Raw genomic sequence first — 20,641 nt, forward strand, 5'->3', positions numbered from 1 at the left:
GCAAAAGCAAACACTAATATATCCATTTGAAACTATCAGTTGGAAGAGTGAAAAGTTTCTTCCATCCTTTTTTTTGTTTTTTTTTTTGGCAAGGGTACTTCATACTTTGAAATATTTTTTAACGTATTATAGCTTAAGGATTCTTGGTTGGTTTGTTTTATAAGTACAGAGCATGATTATTCCGTCGTTGTCTAATAGCATAGCATTTATGAGTGCCGCTTCATTTTTGTCAGTTTGGCTTCTCAGGTAATTTCTTCCTTTAGGCGTTATGAAGAAACAAAACCCACTGTGCAATCAAAGGGGAAAAAAAGCAGAGTAAGTCAGTCCAATTTATCCCACTTTACCTTAGCAAAGTAAAAGGGAACATGCGAGACGTCGGTGTTCCAGAGGTAGTTGTAAGCAATTCTATGCAATTAATGGGGGGAAAAAAGTGAATCTGCTACAAAAGAAAAAGATCTAAACAGCGCTGGCGTATCGACAAGCTCTCAATACAAGAGCAAGCTATGGTGTGTCACGGGCTGAGATCTCCAAAAAACAAACCCACAGCTTTAAAGCAATATTAAATAGGCTACACAGAGGAGATATACACAGAGACAATCCTAGTAATTCTTTACCAATTTTATTTGAGGAACAGTAGGATAAGAGACATGATACCACAATAGTCCTCTCAAGGGTTTTTTAAAATAGATGGTGTTTGGAAATGAAATCTATGGAGCTTTATTAGGTGACTTTAATAATCTAGCAAATTGTTGCTTTGCAATTTAAAAAAAAACAAAAAACGGTTTACTTGAAGTTGCGGAAATTAAACTTACTGCAACGCTACTCACAAGGATAGACGCACAGTTCATTTTTTTATTTTTATTTTTTAAGATGACTTCAGTAAAATGGGACCACAATTCGCATTCTTTTTTCAATTTCTGCAAATTGTGAGTTTATTAAGCCAAGAAATATATTTTTCTAGTTTGTCAGAAGTCTTGGAATGTTTTGCTTTCTAAGCTCCTTTCCCATCCTCAACAGAAGATCAAGCACTGGAAGAAACTTAAAAAACAAAAAGAAAAACTAATGATATTAAAACTACAAAGAATTTCTTCCATCCAGACTTATAAAGTTAAGCCAACCTTACGTTTACAACATACAGATTCTGTTAAAGATATCAAATTAAATGGAATCTACATGCTATGAAAATACACAACACCAAATTTGGCATGAGAACTGAGCTTTTAATAGAGCAAATAGGGCAGATTTGTTTTCTTTTTTATTTTGGAGTGATGAAAATCATCACGTCATTGATGGGTGTATGCAAATGACTACATGGACTTTGGAAAATAACTGAAAAGGTGAAAAACTTCCTTAAGTCCAAATGGAGCTGCACCCATGCCCTACCATTTCAGACGAGGTAGGGGTATCACATCTCGCGCTCTGCTAGGACTTCAGAAGTACCTTATCAGAGTTTACACCTGACTTGGACACGGAGGGAAGCATGGGGTCAACTCTGGGATGAAAGTTGTTGGAGGAGGAGGAGGAGAAGGAGGAGGAAGGGGGAACAAGGGGAGAGGCGGTTTTCCAATCAATAGGAAAGTCAGAGACCATCTTCGCTAGAAGTTCAAACAGACGATCCCATCCCCACCAAGCTGAGGTCCCACGCTAGGAAGGGCTCCCTGGCCTAGAGGTAAAAATGTGTTCGAGAACATTGAGCCCTTCCTTACACCACAGCTGGAGAAGACATGTCCCTGCTCGGAGATATTCATCATCCATGTCATTCTTGACCACGTCTGAATCAAGCTGAGGGATAGTCCAGATAGTCCAAGCACTGCAGGTGATGGCTGGCAGATCACATGCCTGAAGCAACTGAGCCATTTGCTGGCACGCAAGTACTGGTAAGTAAGTGAACATGTTTTAAGCAGTGAAGTGAGATTCTTCGATCTCCAACTGAGGGTCTAGCAGTCCCAAGACAGGTTGAGCTGAATATTTCAGCAGGGTAATAGTGTCCGATCCCAAATACTATGGGGACATTGTGCTAGGTATCCAAGGTGATCGGTAGCAAATTAATGTAGGCTTCTTTAATGCTGGTGGCAGCTGTCCTCTTCAGAAGCAGATATCAGCGTTGGCTTCAGAAGCAAGGATTTGGAAAGGGACCCAAACCCTAAGACCGCTGGAAGTTTGTCTTGGAGGAAGGCTTCCGTCCCTGTTGTTTGGGAGCATGAGGACAAGCTCTGGTCCATGGAGAGGTCCTGTTGGCAGGCTCTCCCTAAAACAGCAATTCCCAAAAAGCATGCCACGAGTGTGACAGAAGTGTGCCAAGAAAAATGGTATTTCATCAGGATTAGTTTCCAGCCCTATGAGGCTGGAAATTTGGCAGTAGAGGAGAGGTGGCAAATTAACACTGCTATTGCTCCCTTGCATGGAGCAAATTTCCAAGCTCCATGCAGTTGGATCAGGCCCCAGTTGTGCTGGCCCCACAGCAGGATCAGGCACCAATTATCCAGCCTATAGGGCCAAAACGTTGAGCGCTACTACGTAAGTCTTGCATACTGTGGTATATACTGTGCCCCTCATATATACGCTGCGTATGCATGCCCACATGTGCATAATGCAGGGCCACTCATGTGTGGCATGCAAACACTGCCCCCCCAGAAAGGCATATTATATATGTAAGAGTGAAATGTCTTGCCAACTCTAATCCAGTGTGCCCCAGGTTTCAAAAGTTTGGGAAACATTGCCCTAGGATCATCGCTGGTGTGGCTGATGCAGAGTATTCCAAGAGTGATGCAAAAAGTTGGATAACTCCCCCTGACTAATTGGTACATGGGCCAGCACCTTTCCAGACAGCCTGGCTGCATCTTGTGTGAAACATTATACAAGGAAGAGCTTTGAACATGTTTCGCTGGTCTTCTGCATCCTTTGAAGACTGCCTTTGAGGTAGAAGAATGCATTATAGCTAAGGAGACTGTAACAGGGCACTTGGAGATGCAGGTTGCTTACCTAAGAGGCTGCTTGCAGGTGGCGGAGGGGAATAATGAGACGTTCACCTGACTGGAAGGGCTCCGGCTGGAGCTATAATCCTAGAGCCTGCACCAGGCAGGTAAGCGCTCCCCAGCCACCATGCAAGGAGCTCTTGACTATAGGGCAGCAGTGTTATACTGAAGGAAACTGGTTTATACTGGATGGCTCTGGAGACCTGGGAATTGAGGCAGGTTTCCTGGGTTAAGAAAGAGTGGGCTTTTAACAGAGAAGTGGCCTTGGTTTTGTTAACTTCAGAGGGTCGGGGTGCCCACTACAAGGTCCAAGAGGGCCGGGTGTATAGGTTAGGGAATAACCCTGGATGGAGCTGAAAAAAGTTTGCCCTCTTAAAAGGGCAGAGAGAGCTATTTCAGCTGTTGTTGTGTTTCTGTTATAGCCTAGGGGCTTATAGTTTTGTTAGTGTTTACTCCGGTGGCTTGGCTGGGACTGTAAGGAGTGGTTCTGGAAGTCCCATTAGTGCCTGGAGGCTGTGAAGGCTGAGGCCACAACAGAGGGAACAGCGTTATTGTAACACACACAAGGCTTGGGGCATGGTGTAGGGGAAGAAAAGGAGCCACGCAATTTGCCTCTCGGACCACCGGTGCCCTACAGGGGCCTGGTCAAGTCAGGAGAGAAACTATGAGGATTGAGGCTCACTCTGAAGCCTGTTGGTATTCTCCCTTAATCATTCTTTAACAGTAAGATCAAGGCATGGCAGGCAAGCAAACTAGAGGGAGAGGCCATAGAGTATAAGCTGGACAGGAGCCGCAGTTCCACTAGGAGGTGTCGCGGCTGCCCCAGTGTGTTTGCGACCTCTTGCAGTGACCATATTATTTAAGGAAATCCAGGACCTTGCCTGCCCCCTTTTCTTCCCTCCTTCCAAGTCAGTGTGCTAGTGCAGGCAGAGGCAGGCACGACCTGCCCACCTGACATACCATGGTGCTCCACCTCCCTGCCAGACAGCGCTCCACGTTACCCCTGTGATTTTGGGACTTCTGTTTTAATTTTCACCAACTAGCATGGATCGGACTACGAAATCTAAGACTGTCCCAACCAAACCAGGATGTATCGTGACCTTAACTATTGCATGCCCTTCCACCAAGGCATTGCTACCAGAAAACATGCCACTCACTGGCCTAAAAGGAAGATTATAAAAGCAGGCAACTTACATTGCGTCCTTTCTGTGAGTACAGAGATGAATTGACAAAACGTGAGAACCCTGTGCAGGAGTGGAAGGGCTCTGAATCAACAATAACCCCAGGCTTAAAAAAGTAAACTTATTATTATTACTCTGACCTAACATAAAAACAGCCAAATGCAAAGCAAGCCTAACTACAAAGCTCTTACAGCTTTAATATTTATATCAGAACTAGTTCTTGATAAGGAGCACACATACTACAGGGTTTTGTCTCTTGTTCACAAAAGGGAAAAGAAACTGTGCTTGGATTTTGTACACAATGGTCTTCATAATACCTTTTAGAGAGCAAGACGGTATGTGGGACACAGGCGGGGTCCAAACAGACATTGCTGTTCAAATGAGTATGAGATCATATATAAATAGACAAGCTACGAGTAAAATCGGTATGGATAATCATTCCATCAACATTTCAAGTTCAACGTAACTGTTTCAGGGAAGTTGGTGGGGTCTCTTTGTTCAAGGAATTTTAGTAGATAAAGACTATTTTGCGCATTAATACTAAAGGTTAAGAGGGAAACGTTCTCCTGAAACAGAAATTTTCTGGGTGTTTATGCACCTTTTCTTTCTTTTTTTTATTCAGCAGACTCTGGACTACACATTCGCAGATGCATGCTGCCCTCTTCTGGCTGGCTGAAGTCACCAAAGTCTGCCCCTTTGAAATAAAACCTGGTCATTTGGCTTGATTAAGCAATAGCACTTACTGAGACGTTTCTACTTACGAAGTGTACACATTAACTAATAAAGATGACAAATCATCACAGCAGGATACGTACTCGGAAGACCTTGCTTTCAGCCAGAAGTTTAACTAACTGGAATACGCTGTCTGTGTGTTAAGCTCCTACCAGCATCCAGCGTTTGTATCCGTCACAGCATACTGTTAAATCACAGATGCAGAGAGCATTTAAAAATACCCAGCGAGTCTTCTGGATGAGATGGTAAAACTATATCTCCCTTATGCTCAAAAATGGGTTTTTAATGTCTGTGGTTGTACGCAAGCTATTGACCGCACAACTGCCATTGTATTTGTCTACAAATCACTGCGCTACCAGTATCCAGCTCATTTGCTTTGTAATGTAGAGTAAAAGTCATCTCTCTCTCCTGCTTAAGCACTCTTCTGAAGTATGCTTAGTCGCATTTGATACAACACAAGCAATATGTAAACGAGTCTTTGCGAAGGCGGCTTTCTCTTTGAATCTCCATAAGAAATTTTTTTTGCAGGGACTTACCAATATCATACGCCATAAAATCTGAAGAAAAGCACTTTGCACCATGGCTCATCGATGTGTCGTTGTGTGTATTTCCTCCAAACACCAGCATGGTTCCGCTCATTATCACAGCGGTGTGCAAATAGCGAAAAAATCTACTGTCTTTAAGAATTGTCCTTTGGAAATGAAGAAAAAAAACACTCTCTTAAGAAAGTGACTACAGCCTGACAAAGACAAAGCAATTTCTAAGATGGATGTAGTGGCAATCTATTTTAATTACTTTAAAATAAAATATGCACTGGCATGTCTCCAATCTGCTGTCTTCCCCCTATAATTTCACCCATCCCATTCATGGGACAAATGTATCCCATGTAATTCCACTGAAGCACCTGGTCCACGTGAAGGAGGTGCCCTCAGCTACTTCTACGTTTCATAAAACAACAAGGGTGAGAGCATGACTGGCTCCAACAGCAAAGGGAGACTGCCTGGGACAATTTGCTTTGGTTGGTATAAAAATCTTAAAACTAATCTAGAGGAGCCATTTAACTTGGATGCTGTCAGTCTCTCAGGCCAAGTAAACTATTTAGACAGAAGCTACAGGACCAGTAATACAACCCAATGGTTTAATGCATGAAAAATTGAACACTGTCCCTCTGTGGTCAAATTATGGACAGCATTAGGCATAACAGCCCCATCCTTGCATGAATCAGTGTGATGCATGGTGCGCGAACGCCCCAGCTAGAATTTCCCCCCAAAGCTTGTTGGCAGGAAGCAAATCGGATTGAATATGCATACCCTGGTTGCACGGCGTTGTGTCAAAGCTGCCAAGAACCAATTGCATTTGTGGCTGGGACATTGCTAAAACTTAAACCTTCTGAATACAGTTCACTTAGAAGGAAAGATTTGTTCCTTCCTTTAAATCAAGTTTTTGCAAGTAAACACAGAGCAGTGTTCACCAGCCCGAAGCTGGAATGGAAAGGCGAGTGCTACTATGCTTCAGGATCCCAGCCAAGAAGGATCTTTTGAGTGCTGCTCTGCTCCTAAAAGGCCAGGAGCAGTAAAAGTTGGAATACCTTGATCAGTTTAAGGAACCCCTTGTTTGACTCAAATTTGGTGGTGGAAGAGCAATGGCAGCATTAATTGTTGCTCCCCGGTGCTGAGTTTCCAGGCCTCTAGGGACCCCGCAGTCTGGAAAATGCCAGTTCTTAACTTTTAGAGCAATTTTTCAGTTGCAAAAAAGCTCAGAAAGAACAGCTCAGCGTGTTTTTGACACTGGATTCTTAGCTGAAATCTCTGGGTTTATTTTGTGAAGCCTGTACAGGTGCTTGCACACCAAACAGTAACATGGCATCCTGAATGAGAGTTACTGCTGTAAGTTTGCCAGCCAACCAGATTAGGGGGTTTGACCCCTCTCAACCCATAGGATAGATACAGCCCATAGAACCACATCATGTGGCCCACAGAGCTCCCCCTAGGTCCAAAAAATTGGTAGCAGGGGAGCAGAGGCTGTATTAATTGCTGCTCCCCTGTGCCAAATTTCCAGGTCCCTGGAAATCAAGTCACACAGGGCAATGTGTGCCTGTGCCGGGTGCGCAGGGATGAGCAGGGGTGACACAGGCCCCAGCCTGGCATGCAAGGCCAGGAGGAGGTGGCACAGGACCCAATCAGGGGGTGCAGAGCCTGATTTGGGCACGTGGGGTGGGTGGGGGCAGCACGGGTTCAATCCTGCCTATGGACTAGCCCCATGCCACTCAGCCAGCCCACAGGACCAAAAGATTGAGCATCACTGAAAGAGAGCATGTAAACTGGTTAACCCCTTTTTAGCTGCCTTAAAAAAATATATATCACAATTTCAAACTATGCAATGTAGAAAATGCATTTCCCTCAGCCACTCAACTCGACCACAAACGCTACTCTAACTCTCCAAACAGAAAGTTTCAGCTCAAGAGGTGAAGGTCTCAATTATGGAGCCAGTTGAGAACAATTATAGTGGAAACTCTTCAATCTTTCCTACAGGACACATCATCACTCTCGTTATAAACAATTCTCTCAGATGACTACTTTGTACTGACTGACAGAGGGAAAAATGAATATATGAAATTCATACATTAAAAAGGATTCTTGGCAACTTCATATACTTAATCATAAAAAAACAGCAATTCCCCATTTGCAGGGGAACGTGAAAGCCAAAGGTAAATGTGTACACTACTCTGAGCTTAAGATAATACTGTCTCAAAGGTCAATACTCTCATTCTCGCCATACGAAAGCCACAAGGCGAAGAGAGACTTACCACATGCGCGTATCGACGTCATACTTGTATAAATCGTCTGCGAGCCTGTACTTGTTGGCGGTGAATGCCTTGTAGCCTCCATGGATGTAGATAGATCTGGTATTTGGATCGTAAACGCTGCTGTGGCCGTACCCTCCTTGCACCAAAGCTCCGCTGGTCTGTAAAACGCTCCAAGTATTCGTGGCTAAGGAGTGAAAGGACCTTGTGAGCGACACTGCACATCCAATTGAGCTGCATTTAACACAGGGCAGTAGATTCAGCTGTGAAAACAAACAGGCCTTCCCACAACTCAAACCCCTGCATCTCCCATCAATCCCTTTCCCTCTCTTTAGAAGAAGGCTGAGCTGCTACTCCAAAAAAAAAAAAAAAAAAAAAAAGCCTCCTCAATGGGTAATTTAGTTACTGAGCTACTGTGCTGTTAAATTCTTTTAATTATCCAGTGATCATTTCCTCCAATGGTCATTCATTAAACCTTGAAACTAACCCAAGCGCATGAGAAATAAAGCCCTAAAATTATCAGTCGCACGTCAACTATATCAAAACAGCAGACTGAACAATCTTCCTGAAAGTTGGGTACAGCAAAGGTGAAAGGCTGGAGAAGCCACTTGATATTTTCTTTTCAAAAGAAAGCAAGCCTGATAGCCTGCGTGGTTTCTTTGCTGTCATTTGAGACCCATGATCTAGTTAACGGCCCTGGTCCCTCAACGTGTGGGGTGGCAGGGTTTCTGGAAAGCCTGCACCAAAATAATGGAGCCTGACAGACGACTGCCTTACCCGAATCAACCTCTCACCAATTACGTCGCGACGGAAGCAGGCGTTGAATGACATCTCTCCCTGGCTTTTCAAAATAAGTGGCTAGGGGGAGAAGCGACTTTGACGGACATGCAAGGAAGTAATTAAAGAAAAGGACAGTAGGAGTCTGCAGGAAGTCATGGACAGGGGTATCATTAAGAGCTAAAATGTCATTTCTGAGCTCCAATAACTGAATTTTCTGAAGGAGCGGTCTCTAGTGCTGAACTTCAGTCCAGCTGCCCGAGGCATTTTTCCATGTGAGAAATCTATAAAAATAAGACGTCTCTGAAGAATGAACCGTGTCTGTTGGCCTCTCCAAATCATTACCGCTCACAATAAAAGAAGGGATAAATAGAGGCCTCCACATATCAGGATGCCTTGCACTGCTTGGACACTGGAAAGTTTTGGGCCCCTTTTGATGAAAAGAGTAGGACATCACAAGACAACGTATTTAGGTTGCTTCACAAGCGTTTTGCATGGTCTCAGAGGTCAGAGCAGCCCTGGATCCAGTATGTAGAGAGTACCAAGAGCACGGCATTTCTTTACAGATGCTCCAACATTTTATTGTTACAAATACTAGATATTAGATTCAAGTTCTAAAAACAATACGTGTTCAAATTAAAGACTAAATTCATCCCGCTGTTTGTGTATGGACTCCTGTCAACATTTTCGATTTCACTGTTCAGTCTGAAGAGTAAGAAAGACCATACCTACCAATATCATATTCCTGAACGTTGCTGATGTACCCATACAGCGGGCAGTGCCCGAAGATGACGAGCATAACCGCCTTGCCCCCTTCCAGCGTGACAATGTGGGCTGAGTGCCCAACGACTGCGTACTGTTCCTTTGCTTTGGGGACCGCTTGAACCCAGGACTGATTGTAAATATGGAACACCAAGAGCTGATTGGTCACATTCCCTGTTCCATCCATTTTTCCTCCATACATATACATTTTGTTCTGGAAGAAATTGATTTAAAAAAAAAAAAAGTTAAGACCTTCTGGCTCTTAAGTTACCATTAATATCAAAAGAACATATAACTACTCCCAAAAAAACACCCACCACATTGTGATACAGAACGCATTTTCCTCATCGACGCACAGTAGATGTATGCTAAAAACTCCTGCTAATTGTAATGCACGCATTAAATGAGAAAAAAACCCTAAGCATTTGTGGAATAGCAGAACACTTCAGTGATTTCAAATCAAAATTAACGAAGATACAGGAAAAAGAGAAACCACCTTCAGATGAATAAAACTATTCAATTGGTCCTGACCCTTCACCCTGACTAGCACTACAGTACTTTTACTGCTGAACTACTAAAAAGCAATACCTGTCCATCTCTTCCAGGCTGTCTTTCTGTACTTTGAAGCTTAAAGTACTAGCATTGAGGAAGGGGAAGAGGTACACTCCCCGCAGTAAACCCCTCATAAGAAAAATAAAGAAATCAGTCACCAAGCAAGTAAAGATCCCCAAATGTGTAAAACACGTAGGATATCTTTACAAGATGACAAGTACAGGCAGTCCTCGGACTTACGACACAAGTGGTCCCTGAAAACCGCGTCTTAAGTCGAAACGTTGCAACTCGCAACCAATTTTCTCGTAAGCAGCAATGTTATAAATGGGGGATTGGTTCCTGAACCAAGGCCTGATACCCTAGTTTCATCAAAAATACCCCAGAATTGTGTACTCAATCAATTATAGATGAGTAATATAGCTATATAGCCACATGAATGTATTTATATTGTAAATAGCAATCGTATTGATTTGGAAGGACTTCTTTCAGGTGACTTTGCTGGACTTTTTGAAGGGCTCTCAGTTGGACTTTCTGAAGGGTTCTTGGCTGGAGTCTTCTCGGGAGTCTTGGCTGCAGGTTGTTTTGGAGTCTTGGCTGCTTTCTTAAAGAAAGTGTCCAAGCAAGTTTGGACAGATGTTCTCCAGGGAGATGGGTGACACAGCGAACTTGTTCGCTGGCGTGGCGTCCCATCAGATCAAGCGTTGTAAAGTTGAAACTGATGTCACAAAGTTGAAACAGGGTGTCAGTTTATGGATGTTGTAAGTGCGAAATGTTGCAAGTCGAGGACTGCCTTCCTATTAAATTAGTCACTTACAAATGACGACTGGATGCGTTCGTTAGGTGTAACGCATTCATTCCCATTTTGCATGCTACTGACAACACCTGTCCAGTACACATACCAAAAATAGGAACTTCTGACTTTCTGCTGGAGCGCTCATGCCACTCGCATAAAGAAAAGCTGCACAGCTTACAAATAACCCTGGTTCTTTGAGATGCATTTTCCATATATATTCCATTGTTGGGGTGCACAGAACTAGTTGGTTGCGATGGATATCCAGGTCCGTCTAGTGCAATCCCCTGCAAGAATGTAGGATGTGCTATTCTATGTTCCCACCCCATCCAATACTTATCCAGCCTTTCCTTGAAAGTGTGCAGTGTGTGGCCTGGCGGGCCCATGGCTGGCCCTGGTGCAGCCCAAGTTGGACTGCTCAGACTTAATACATTAGAAGCAAGTGCTCGATTCAGCATCTGTTTGAATAAGGAACAAAACACGGCTCTTATGAAACAAGCATCTGACCCTATCACTACCAAGGAGCACGGTTTTGTGCCCTGACCCTGAAATACCTGCTCTACACATTTTTGCAAGGGGAACACTTCTTAAAGACACCAGACTCAGGGGCTGTGTCCAGACGAGCGCGGATGTGCGGTATGTGGCACCGCAGACCTGTCCGCGGCGCCATGCACTGCACATTCATGCGTTTCCCACGCTGTTACCTTGCAGGTTGGGGCAGGAGGAAGGGGTGGGAGAGGTGAACTTGGGATCTCTTGGGATCAAAATAACCCCCCGGTGCTGCAAGGTAAAAAAAATAAATAAATAAATAAATAAAAGTGGGACAGCACAAGTGACTGCAACACGTGCCACCCAAAACTGGAGCCTAGTCTGCTGAAGCCACATTCCAGCTACTGCCCAGTCTTCCAGTTGCAGGAGTATCGCGGATGCAGCTTCCCCAGCCCCTAGATAAGGCTTCTGGGGCCAGCACAGTCACCGGCCCCAGCCTTCCCTACCCCACCTGGGGTAACCTGCCACGCACCAGAGCACACAGGGCATGGGCATTCCCTGGGGACAAGCAGCAGCAGCACAAGGCATGCCACTGCTTTTTGTTCCTGGGAAACCAAATTCCCCCCTCGTCTGGATGCTGCCAGGCAGTTCAAGCCTTGACCTGACCTAGGGCATTAAGCTTGCCAATGAAACCCGAACGCCACTTTATCAAGGCCCGTCTAATTGATCCAGCCCTTGGCTCTCGACTGCAGAAGCAATTAGCAGCAAGGAGAAACCATAACGGACTCTGTTTTATCCAAGTGCCCTGCCTACGTCTGAAGAATAGGGGGGGGCGGGGGAGAAGAGTGCTCAATCCCCCTTCTCAGGAGCCAGGTTTAGGGGGAAAAAAACAAATCGAGTGTAGAGCTCGATTTGGACACACAAGCTGAGCGGGTGTTCAGAAACTTTCGTTCATCTGTGTAGCCAACCTGCCTATCACAAAAACATGCCAGATTTTTAACCATTGAGAGTCTTCCTATCAGACCTCTGGCCTATTTACTGCATCTACACTAAAATGCAACGATAGCCCACAGCAGTGGGTGGGAAAGGAGGATGACCCCTGAGAGGAGTGAGCTAGCATTCTCAGGCAGCAGCACTCAGTGGGATGCTCATCTAGAGCTTATTGGGACAGACATACAGAAGCATTTGAAGCAGCAATACTTTCTCTAAAGCTGGGTATATATAGGACGGGGCGGGGAATATGTAACAAAGTTCTAATTAACGCTAATAAATGCATCTACCTCATGCAATGCCAACGAATGACCGTATCTGATCTCCACAGCATTTACAGCATTGCTCAGGGAAAGCCACTCCTCAGTAACAAGGTTATACCTGCAGAATGAGAATTTGAAAATTAATATATATTCAGCCCAACAAAGCTATTACCCATTCTTTCCGAGATGAAAAGATATTCATAAAAAATGTAGATTCAGTATGTAAGGATCTTAAAAGTCCTGGGAGACTGTGTTATACACATGGGTGTACAGACCCCTTCCCCCCACAAATTATGAATAAAATAGCCTGACCTACAATCTAGCTTTGATAAGTTTATTGCTTTATCGTACTTTGTATTCCACATACTTCTTTACAAAAAACCAAGGAGTTGATACGCTAACAGTGGATCTATGACAAATCTATACTTCCTGAGATTTTACCCCATGGGGCAGAAAAACCTTAGACAACAGCTCACGGCAAATTCCAGAGTCTTAAAAAGGAAACTGTTATCATTTATAGCACACGTGCACTTTTTAATTATGCTTTCATCACTCAGCCATAAAAAGTCTCTCTAGATCCAAGCTGGCACAGAAGATAAAATGAAAGCAACCTCTCCCCTCCCCCAAAAAACATGCAGTGATTTCAGCCTTGGGAACTCAACAAGCTTGCCCTGGCGTTAAATGAATCAACTTCAGGAGGGGCTTTAATGAAGCCTAATGGCTTTTATTTATATACAAGTAACAGATGAGACAGAAAAAAAGTTAACCAGCGACTATAAGCTGCAGTTGCTCTGCAAGTATGTGAATTTTCAATGTCCCTGAAAATTAGAAATCAGTAGTAATGGAGCAAATACTGCCCTGTGTTCAGAATGCATGACTGACTGAGGTTAATGGAAGCTGCTTCTGTGTATCCTAAGGCAAAATTTAGCGGTTTGCCTATATAACTGTTAGTCTGTAACATTACCCCCTTTGAAAAGATAGTTTGAAAGCTTTCTATAGTGAATATTAGGGTGTTTTGTATAACAACTGTGTAAGCACAGAGCAATCTTACATTGCTTTGAAGAGTGCGCACATCTCATCATCCTCATTTTCTGTATCGGGAAATGAGGGTGTCAAATGCAAGTGATTTCAAGTCCTACAGGGAGCGAATGGCAGCGTTATGAACTGGATGGTGCTGAGATGAGGTCCATCAGAATCCAATCTGGTGGCCCATCCGCCGATTCACATGCTTTCTGTTTTTTTAAATGCATCTCAAGCAACCATTCAGGTGTCAGTACAACTGCATTAAAACAGCCATAAGCTCAAGTCGTGCAGTTTAAAAAGGGGAAACTGCCATATTAGAAAATGAGTTTGTACAGATGGCTTCTGAGAGGATGCAGAACCATTTATGTTGAAGCGGGGGGGGCAGAACTCATTGGGCTTACACAGGAATATGTGGAGAGTGAGACAGTGGGATCAGGGAGTGTGGGCCACAATGCTCACAGTAAGTTTACTGAGTGTCAGGATCCCCTCAAAAGGTTTTCCAAAATAAGCACCCTTCTCCACTCCTACAAAACATGCATTTGCAAGCTCATGTTTTAAGTACTTGGTTTAGTTGTGGGGACAGTTTTGTAGAATGATCTTTCCTAAAAATAATTCCTGAAATCTGCAGATATCTTAAAATCAGCAAAAAGACGACGCAGGTTGAGAGGTGGTGTTTATACTCACGCTGAAACCATCTGAGATCCAGAATGATTGAACACATAGCCTCCCACAATCCACATTATATTGTCATGGATTACTGTTTTGTGAGATGCTCTAGGAAGCTTTGGATTAGTGTATTCCTCACGGGTCCAAAATGACTGATTTGCTGGTACAGGAACTGCACAGCCAGGACCTGTTTGTGAGAAAAAAAAAATCTTAATAAAAGCGTGGTTAGGAATCATTATGCAAGTGACAACTTACGTTACATTGGACCAATTTTCTCAGATCTCGAGTGCCATAAACAGAATAAGGGAAACAGTATTTCTGATACCGGGGATTCAGTAAATACCAATCTTTCCTTGATGTCAGTATTCAACTAGTGATCTACTAAAATGTTCATGTCCATGCCTCAAGCCTAAATGTTTAGTGTCATAAAATATGCCAGAAGACATTCTCACAGGTAGATTTGTTATCCCCGGTGCCCTTCCATTACTTATGAAAAAAAATGTACGTGCTAAAGTATCATAGCACAAGACCAGCTCCAAGGTTTTCCATCACTGTGGGTCAGGGAGGCCCAGGTGAGGGAGACTCCTGCATCGAAGCTGACCTCGTGAAGGAACACCTTGAGAGGCTGGATACCTTCAAGTCAGCCGGCCCTGATGGTTTACACCCCAGGGTACTCAAGGACCTGGCGAGCATCATAGCTCAGCCCCTGGGACAGATATTTGAGAACTTCTGGTGCTCTGGTGAAGTGCCCAAAAACTGGAAGAAGGCCAACGCGGTACCCATCTTCAAGGAAGGGAAGAAAGTGGATCCAGAAAACTACAGGCCCATCAGCCTGGCCTCTATCCTGGGGAAGGTCTTGGAAAAGATTATCAAAGAAGCCATCCTTAACAGACTAGCTGACAGCAATATCCTGAGGGATACCCAGCATGGGCTTGTTGCAGGTAGGTCTTGCTTGACCAATCCTATTTCCTTTTATGACCAGGTGACCTATCACCTGGACAAGGGAGAAGAGATTGATGTTGTATTTCTTGACTTTAAAAAAGTCTTCAATCTGGTATCCCATGATCACCTCTTGGCAAATCTGGCTAACTGTGGCCTCGACCTCACCACGATCCGCTCGTTGGGGAATTGGCTCCGTGGTCGGACCCTGAGGGTGGTGGTTGACGCAAGTAAATCATCATGGTGCGCTGTGACCAGTGGGGTCCCTCAAGGCTCTGTCCTAGGGCCTATACTGTTTAACATCTTCATCAATGATGTGGACATTGGTGTCAGAAGCGGGCTGGCCAAGTTTGCCGACAACACCAAACTCTGGGGTAAAGCATCCACACCTGAGGACAGGAGGGCGATCCAAACTGACCTCGATAGGCTCATGAAATGGGTGGACGAAACCCTGATGGTGTTCAACACCTAAAAATGCAAGGTTCTCCGCATTGGGTGGAAAAACCTGCAGCATGCGTATAGGCTCGGCAGTGCTACGCTGGCTCGCACTACAGACAAAAGGGACGTGGGGGTCATGATTGACCACAAGATGAACATGAGCCTTCTGTGTGGCGCTGCAGCTAGTAAAGCGACCAAAACGCGGGCTTGCATCCATAGATGCTTCTCAAACAAATCCCGGGACGTCATTCTCCCCTTGTACTCGGCCTTGGTGAGGCCGCAGCTGGAGTACTGCATCCAGTTTTGGGTTCCACAATTCAAGAAGGATGTGGAGAAGCTAGAGAGAGTGCAGAGGAGAGCCACACGCATGATCAGAGGTCAGGAAAACAGCCCATATGATGAGAGGCTGAGAGCCATGGGACTCTTCAGCCTGGAAAAGTGCAGGCTCAGGGGTGACCTGGTAGCTGCCTATAAGTTTTCAGAGGTACTCATCAGGATCTGGGGGAACGTCTCTTCACCAGGGCGTCCCAAGGGATGACAAGATCGAACGGTCACAAATTCCGCCGTGACCGATTCAGGCTGGACATAAGGAAGAATTTTTTCACTGTCCGAGCCCCCAAGGACTGGAATAGACTGCCACTGGAGGCTGTTCAAGCACCCACTTTGAATGCCCTCAAGGCACATTTGGATGTTTATCTTGCTGGGGTCCTATGATCCCTGCTGACTTCCTGCCCCTGGGACTCGATCCTCCAGGGTCCCTTCTAGCCCGAATGTCTATGAAATCTATGAAATCAAGAAAAGTCTATTTGGGAATACAGAAGAAGGAAAATATTTGTAACAGGCAAATGTCTGCCATGTAATGCAATTTTCAGCTTACTAGCAGGTGCTTCCATCTAACCACAGAAGTCAAATGGAGAAAGGTATTCCCGTAACAAAAGCTTCTCCATCTTTATCAAGACACTTACCTTGCCAGTCTGAATAACATGAACACGCTCTGGTCCCATTCAAGTTGCAGTGACCTCTCTCAGGATATCCGCATTCATCCAGGCAGTAAGGAATATCACAAGCCTCTCCTTTCCAATGCTCCGAACATTCACATTCAACAGCATTGCTGCCGTTGTTGAGCCTGCACTCTCCTCGGCCAGAACAGTCGTTGGGGCACGCGTTGAAACTGCAAACACGGGGGGAAGAATCACAGTCAGCGGTTCGACTAACTACCAGATACTGCCTTTTATTGGACAAAGGTAAGGGAGCTGGGAAACAAAATTAATACAGCTGCTGAACTGACTGTTCACCATGTTATAAAACTGTGTTAAGATCCTAGGATCTAAAGTTATGGGTCCTTTCATGTTTCGTACTCTAAGAAACATCTGTTAAGCAATTGCCTTTCCTACAGCTCTTCTAACTGATCTGCACCTTCAGTCCTAACCTACATGAACTGCTGAGAAAATGCGAGCGATGCAGCAGCTCTGCAGAATTCAGCAAACAAATGGTACTTTGCTAGGACTCCCCCAATAATTGATATGCACATGACAGACAAGTTAGGGGACAGTGGGGGGGGTTGATTCTTTTAGGAATATTACTGCACCGTACTTGAAAGTTTTGCTTATCTGCCGGTCCCCGATTTACAATTTACAGATCTGCTTTGCTTAACTAGTTACGCCTACAGCAATGTTTTTAAAAACCAAATGTATTTTGGTTATTAAAATCAGGATGGATAACAATCAATGATTTTTTTAATTAAAAATTGGATTTTTTTTATTTAAATCGTTTTTTGATTAAATTGTATGTTTTGATTTTTTAAGATTTTTTTTTTAAACAAAGAATAAACCTCTATAAAGACAGTTTTAATATAAGATATTTTAAAGCTCAAAGAGATCATCATGGACTAGAGATTATAACTTCTAATTACATACTATATGAGACAATATATTCATGTAACCTTTTTAGAAAAGTTTTATAACTAGGTCACAACAGGCCATGATCTATATTAGAAGCCCAGGGTTCCCAAAGGCTCCTCTATATACTAGTAAAGATTAAAGAAAACCACTCTACCCAATGGGACTCGGTGCTCAGTCTAGAAAAGGGGTGGGCAATTATTTTGGGCAGAGGGCCGCTTAACTGAGTTTTGGCAAGCCATCAAGGGTCGCATGACAGGCAGCCAGGGGCAGATAAATACTAATTTTCTACATTTTTTAGGGGCCCCGTGGGTTGGACAGAATGGCCTGGTGGGCCACATCCAGCCTGCGGGCCGCATTTTGCCCACCCCAGTCTAGAAGGTCCCTTTAAACATCTCTGTGCTTAGTTTCAGTTCTCAAACTGTGGATTTGTGTCTCCAGAGATAACGTCCTTGTTAACAGTGGACATAGTGGAGCTCATTGAAACTTGACGGGACCCAATGCACAACTGGGCAGTGAACATTAAGGGCGATAAGCTGTACAGGACGGACAGGACAGGGAGGAAAGGCGGGGGTGTGGCGCTCTACGGCAAGGAGAAATGCACATCCTCAATGAGTAGCACAGGGGCAGAGGAGGGGCAGACTGAAATGCTCTGAGTCCGAATACAAGGGGGTCAGGGGGAAAGAGACTTAATGGTGGGGGTTTACTACAGGCCACCCGACCAGGGGGAAGAGCTGGACCGGGAATTCTCAGGTCAGCTCGTGAAGGTAGTCAAGTCAAGGGACGTGGCCCATCATGGGTGACCTAAACTATCCGGACATCTGCTGGGAAGAGCAGTCAGCCAGGTCTGACCACTCACATAGGTTCCTAGCCGAGATACAGGACCTCCATCTAACCAAGGAGGTGCACAGCCCCACCAGGGGAGATGCCTTGTTGGACCTGGTCCTGGCCACAGATGATGAGGGGTCTACAGGTGCTCGACCACCTGGGCGACAGCGATCATCGCCTGCTGGGATTCACCATTAGGTCCTGACGATCTCCACTCCAGAGTGCTGAGGGAATGAGCAGAGGTCATTGCAGGACCCCTGGCACGGCTTTACGAGCACTCGTGGTGCTCTGGTATAGTGCCGGAGGACTGGAAAAGGGTCAATGTGGTTCCCATTTTCAAAAAAGGGAGGAAGGAGGATCCAGGAAACTATAGGCCCATTAATGTTACCTTGGTCCTAGGGAAGCTCTTTGAGAAAATTATCCAGGAGCACATCTGTGAGGTGGGATCATGCTCAAGGGCAACCAACACGGGTTTATTAGAGGCAGGTCCTGTCAGACCAACCTGGTGGCCTTCTATGACCAGGTCACAAAAGCCTTGGACACAGGTGTTGTGGTGGACATAGGCCTTCCTGAAGTCCAGAAAGACTTCGATGTTGTCTCTCACCCCATTCTCGTTAAAAAACTAGGGGACTGTGGCATCGACACCTACACAGTCAAATGGGTCACTAACTGGCTGGAGGGCCGCACACAGAGAGTGGTGGTGGACGGGTCCTATTCAACCTGGAGGGATGTGGGCAGTGGGGTCCCGCAGGGCTCAGCCCTTGGGCCCGCACTGTTCAACATCTTCATCAGCGACTTGGATGAGGGGGTGAAAAGCACCCTGTTTAAATCTGCAGATGACACTAAGTTGTGGGGAGAGGTAGGCATGCTGGAGGAGAGGGACAGGCTGCAACTAGATCTAGACAGATTACAGGGGTGGGCAGATGAGAACAGGATGGGTTTCTACACTGACAAGTGCAAGGTGCTGCACCTGGGGGGGAAGAACCAGCAGCACACCTACAGGCTGGGGAACTCCCTTCTCGTCAGTGCAGAAGCAGAAAAGGATCTTGGAGTCACCATTGATTCCAAGATGAACATGGGCCAACAGTGTGGGGACGCGGTCAGGAAGGCCAACCGCACCTTGTCGTGCATCCACAGGTGCATCTTGAGCAGGTCCAAGGAGGTGATCCTCCCCTTCTATGCGACACTGGTCAGGCCACAGGTGGAGTAGTGCGTCCAGTTCTGGGCGCCGCACTTCAGAAGGGATGTGGACAGCATGGAGAGGGTCCAGAGGAGGCCACTCGCATGATCAGGGGGCAGCAGGGCAGACCCTACGAGGAGAGGCAACGGGACCTGAACCTGTTCAGCCTCAGCAAGAGAAGGCTGAAGGGGGATCTGGTGGCAATTTACGAACTAGTCAGGGGGGACCAGCAGGCATTGGGGGACTCCCTGTTCCCCCGAGCACTACAGGGAGTAACAAGGAATAACGGCCATAAGTTGATGGAGAGTAAATTCAGGCTAGACATCAGGAGACGCTACTTCACTGTCAGGGCGGCTAGGATCTGGAACCAACTTCCAAGGGAAGTGGTGCTCCCTCCTACCCTGGGGGTCTTCAAAAGGAGGCTGGATAATCACCTAGCCAGGGTTGTTTGACCCCAGCATCCTTTCCTGCCCATGGCAGGGGTTCGGACTTCATGATCTAATTGGGTCCCTTCCGAACCAACCAACTACGAAACTATGAAACAGCAGTACAGTATATGGAGATGAGTGATAACAGACCTGATTACTAGGGCTGTGCAAAACGGCAATGTTTCGTTTCCATTTTGGATTTGGCTGTTTCCGAGGGACAGTGATTTGTTTTGGTGTTTCAGATCACTAGGTGGCTGCAGGTTCTCTCGCAGCTCCTCCAGCTGTGTCTGCCTCCCCCTGGGCAGGGGGAGCTGCGGGAGAAGCCCCCATGGCTGCCCTGCCCGGCCCCATCCCCTGCCTGGCCCTTTAAAAGGAGGGCTGCAAGGCTGTGCCAGACTCTTCCCAGGGGGCACAGGCCCCCAGATCTGCATGTGGGATGACAGCAGGCTGCCATCCCTCCCCCAGAGCACTGGGATTGGAAGAGACCTCAGGGACAGATCGCTGTCACTGGCCAGCTACAGGTGTCAATATCAGAGCAGTCCTTTCCCCCTTGCCACTTCCGAGTTTCTGTTTCCCCGCAAGCCCACCTCCGAAATATTCCCAAATGTTTCAAATTATTTCATTTCATTTCGGAGATATTTCGGAGCCTTCTGTTTCGTTTCGGATTCGGTGTTTCGGGCACCGAAACGCATCCAAAATGAAACGGCTGCCGAAATTTCACACAGCCCTACTGATTACCTACCCATCAGCCCTCTTGTCTGTCTCAAGTTTGTGTGCACTGTCTGCAAGTTTGTGTGCACTCTCTCCAAAAGTGCAAAGTTTCAAGAAGTTAAATGAATAAAGAATATCAAACAAGAACGCACTTTTTGTAGAAAACAAGGATTAAATCAAGGTAGCTCCCTGACCAATGATTTAAAACATGACTTA

At 45.5% G+C, this 20,641-nt stretch overlaps 1 protein-coding gene across 3 annotated transcripts in view; it reads right to left on the reverse strand.

Moving 5' to 3' along the window:
* Window positions 1–20,641, reverse strand: part of ATRN (attractin) — a 245,943-nt gene that overhangs the window by 140,162 nt on the left and 85,140 nt on the right. For all 3 annotated transcript variants that reach the window (XM_014597094.3, XM_019495622.2, XM_019495624.2), the window contains exons 5-10: window positions 16,346–16,551; window positions 14,022–14,190; window positions 12,342–12,432; window positions 9,201–9,444; window positions 7,695–7,878; window positions 5,425–5,579 (exon numbers count right to left, since the gene is read on the reverse strand). In XM_014597094.3, the coding sequence (XP_014452580.1) occupies window positions 5,425–5,579; window positions 7,695–7,878; window positions 9,201–9,444; window positions 12,342–12,432; window positions 14,022–14,190; window positions 16,346–16,551 (1,049 nt within the window). The remainder of the gene's footprint in view (window positions 1–5,424; window positions 5,580–7,694; window positions 7,879–9,200; window positions 9,445–12,341; window positions 12,433–14,021; window positions 14,191–16,345; window positions 16,552–20,641) is intronic.

This window comes from Alligator mississippiensis, chromosome 2, assembly GCF_030867095.1.
Source record: "Alligator mississippiensis isolate rAllMis1 chromosome 2, rAllMis1, whole genome shotgun sequence".
Lineage (NCBI taxonomy): Eukaryota > Metazoa > Chordata > Crocodylia > Alligatoridae > Alligator > Alligator mississippiensis.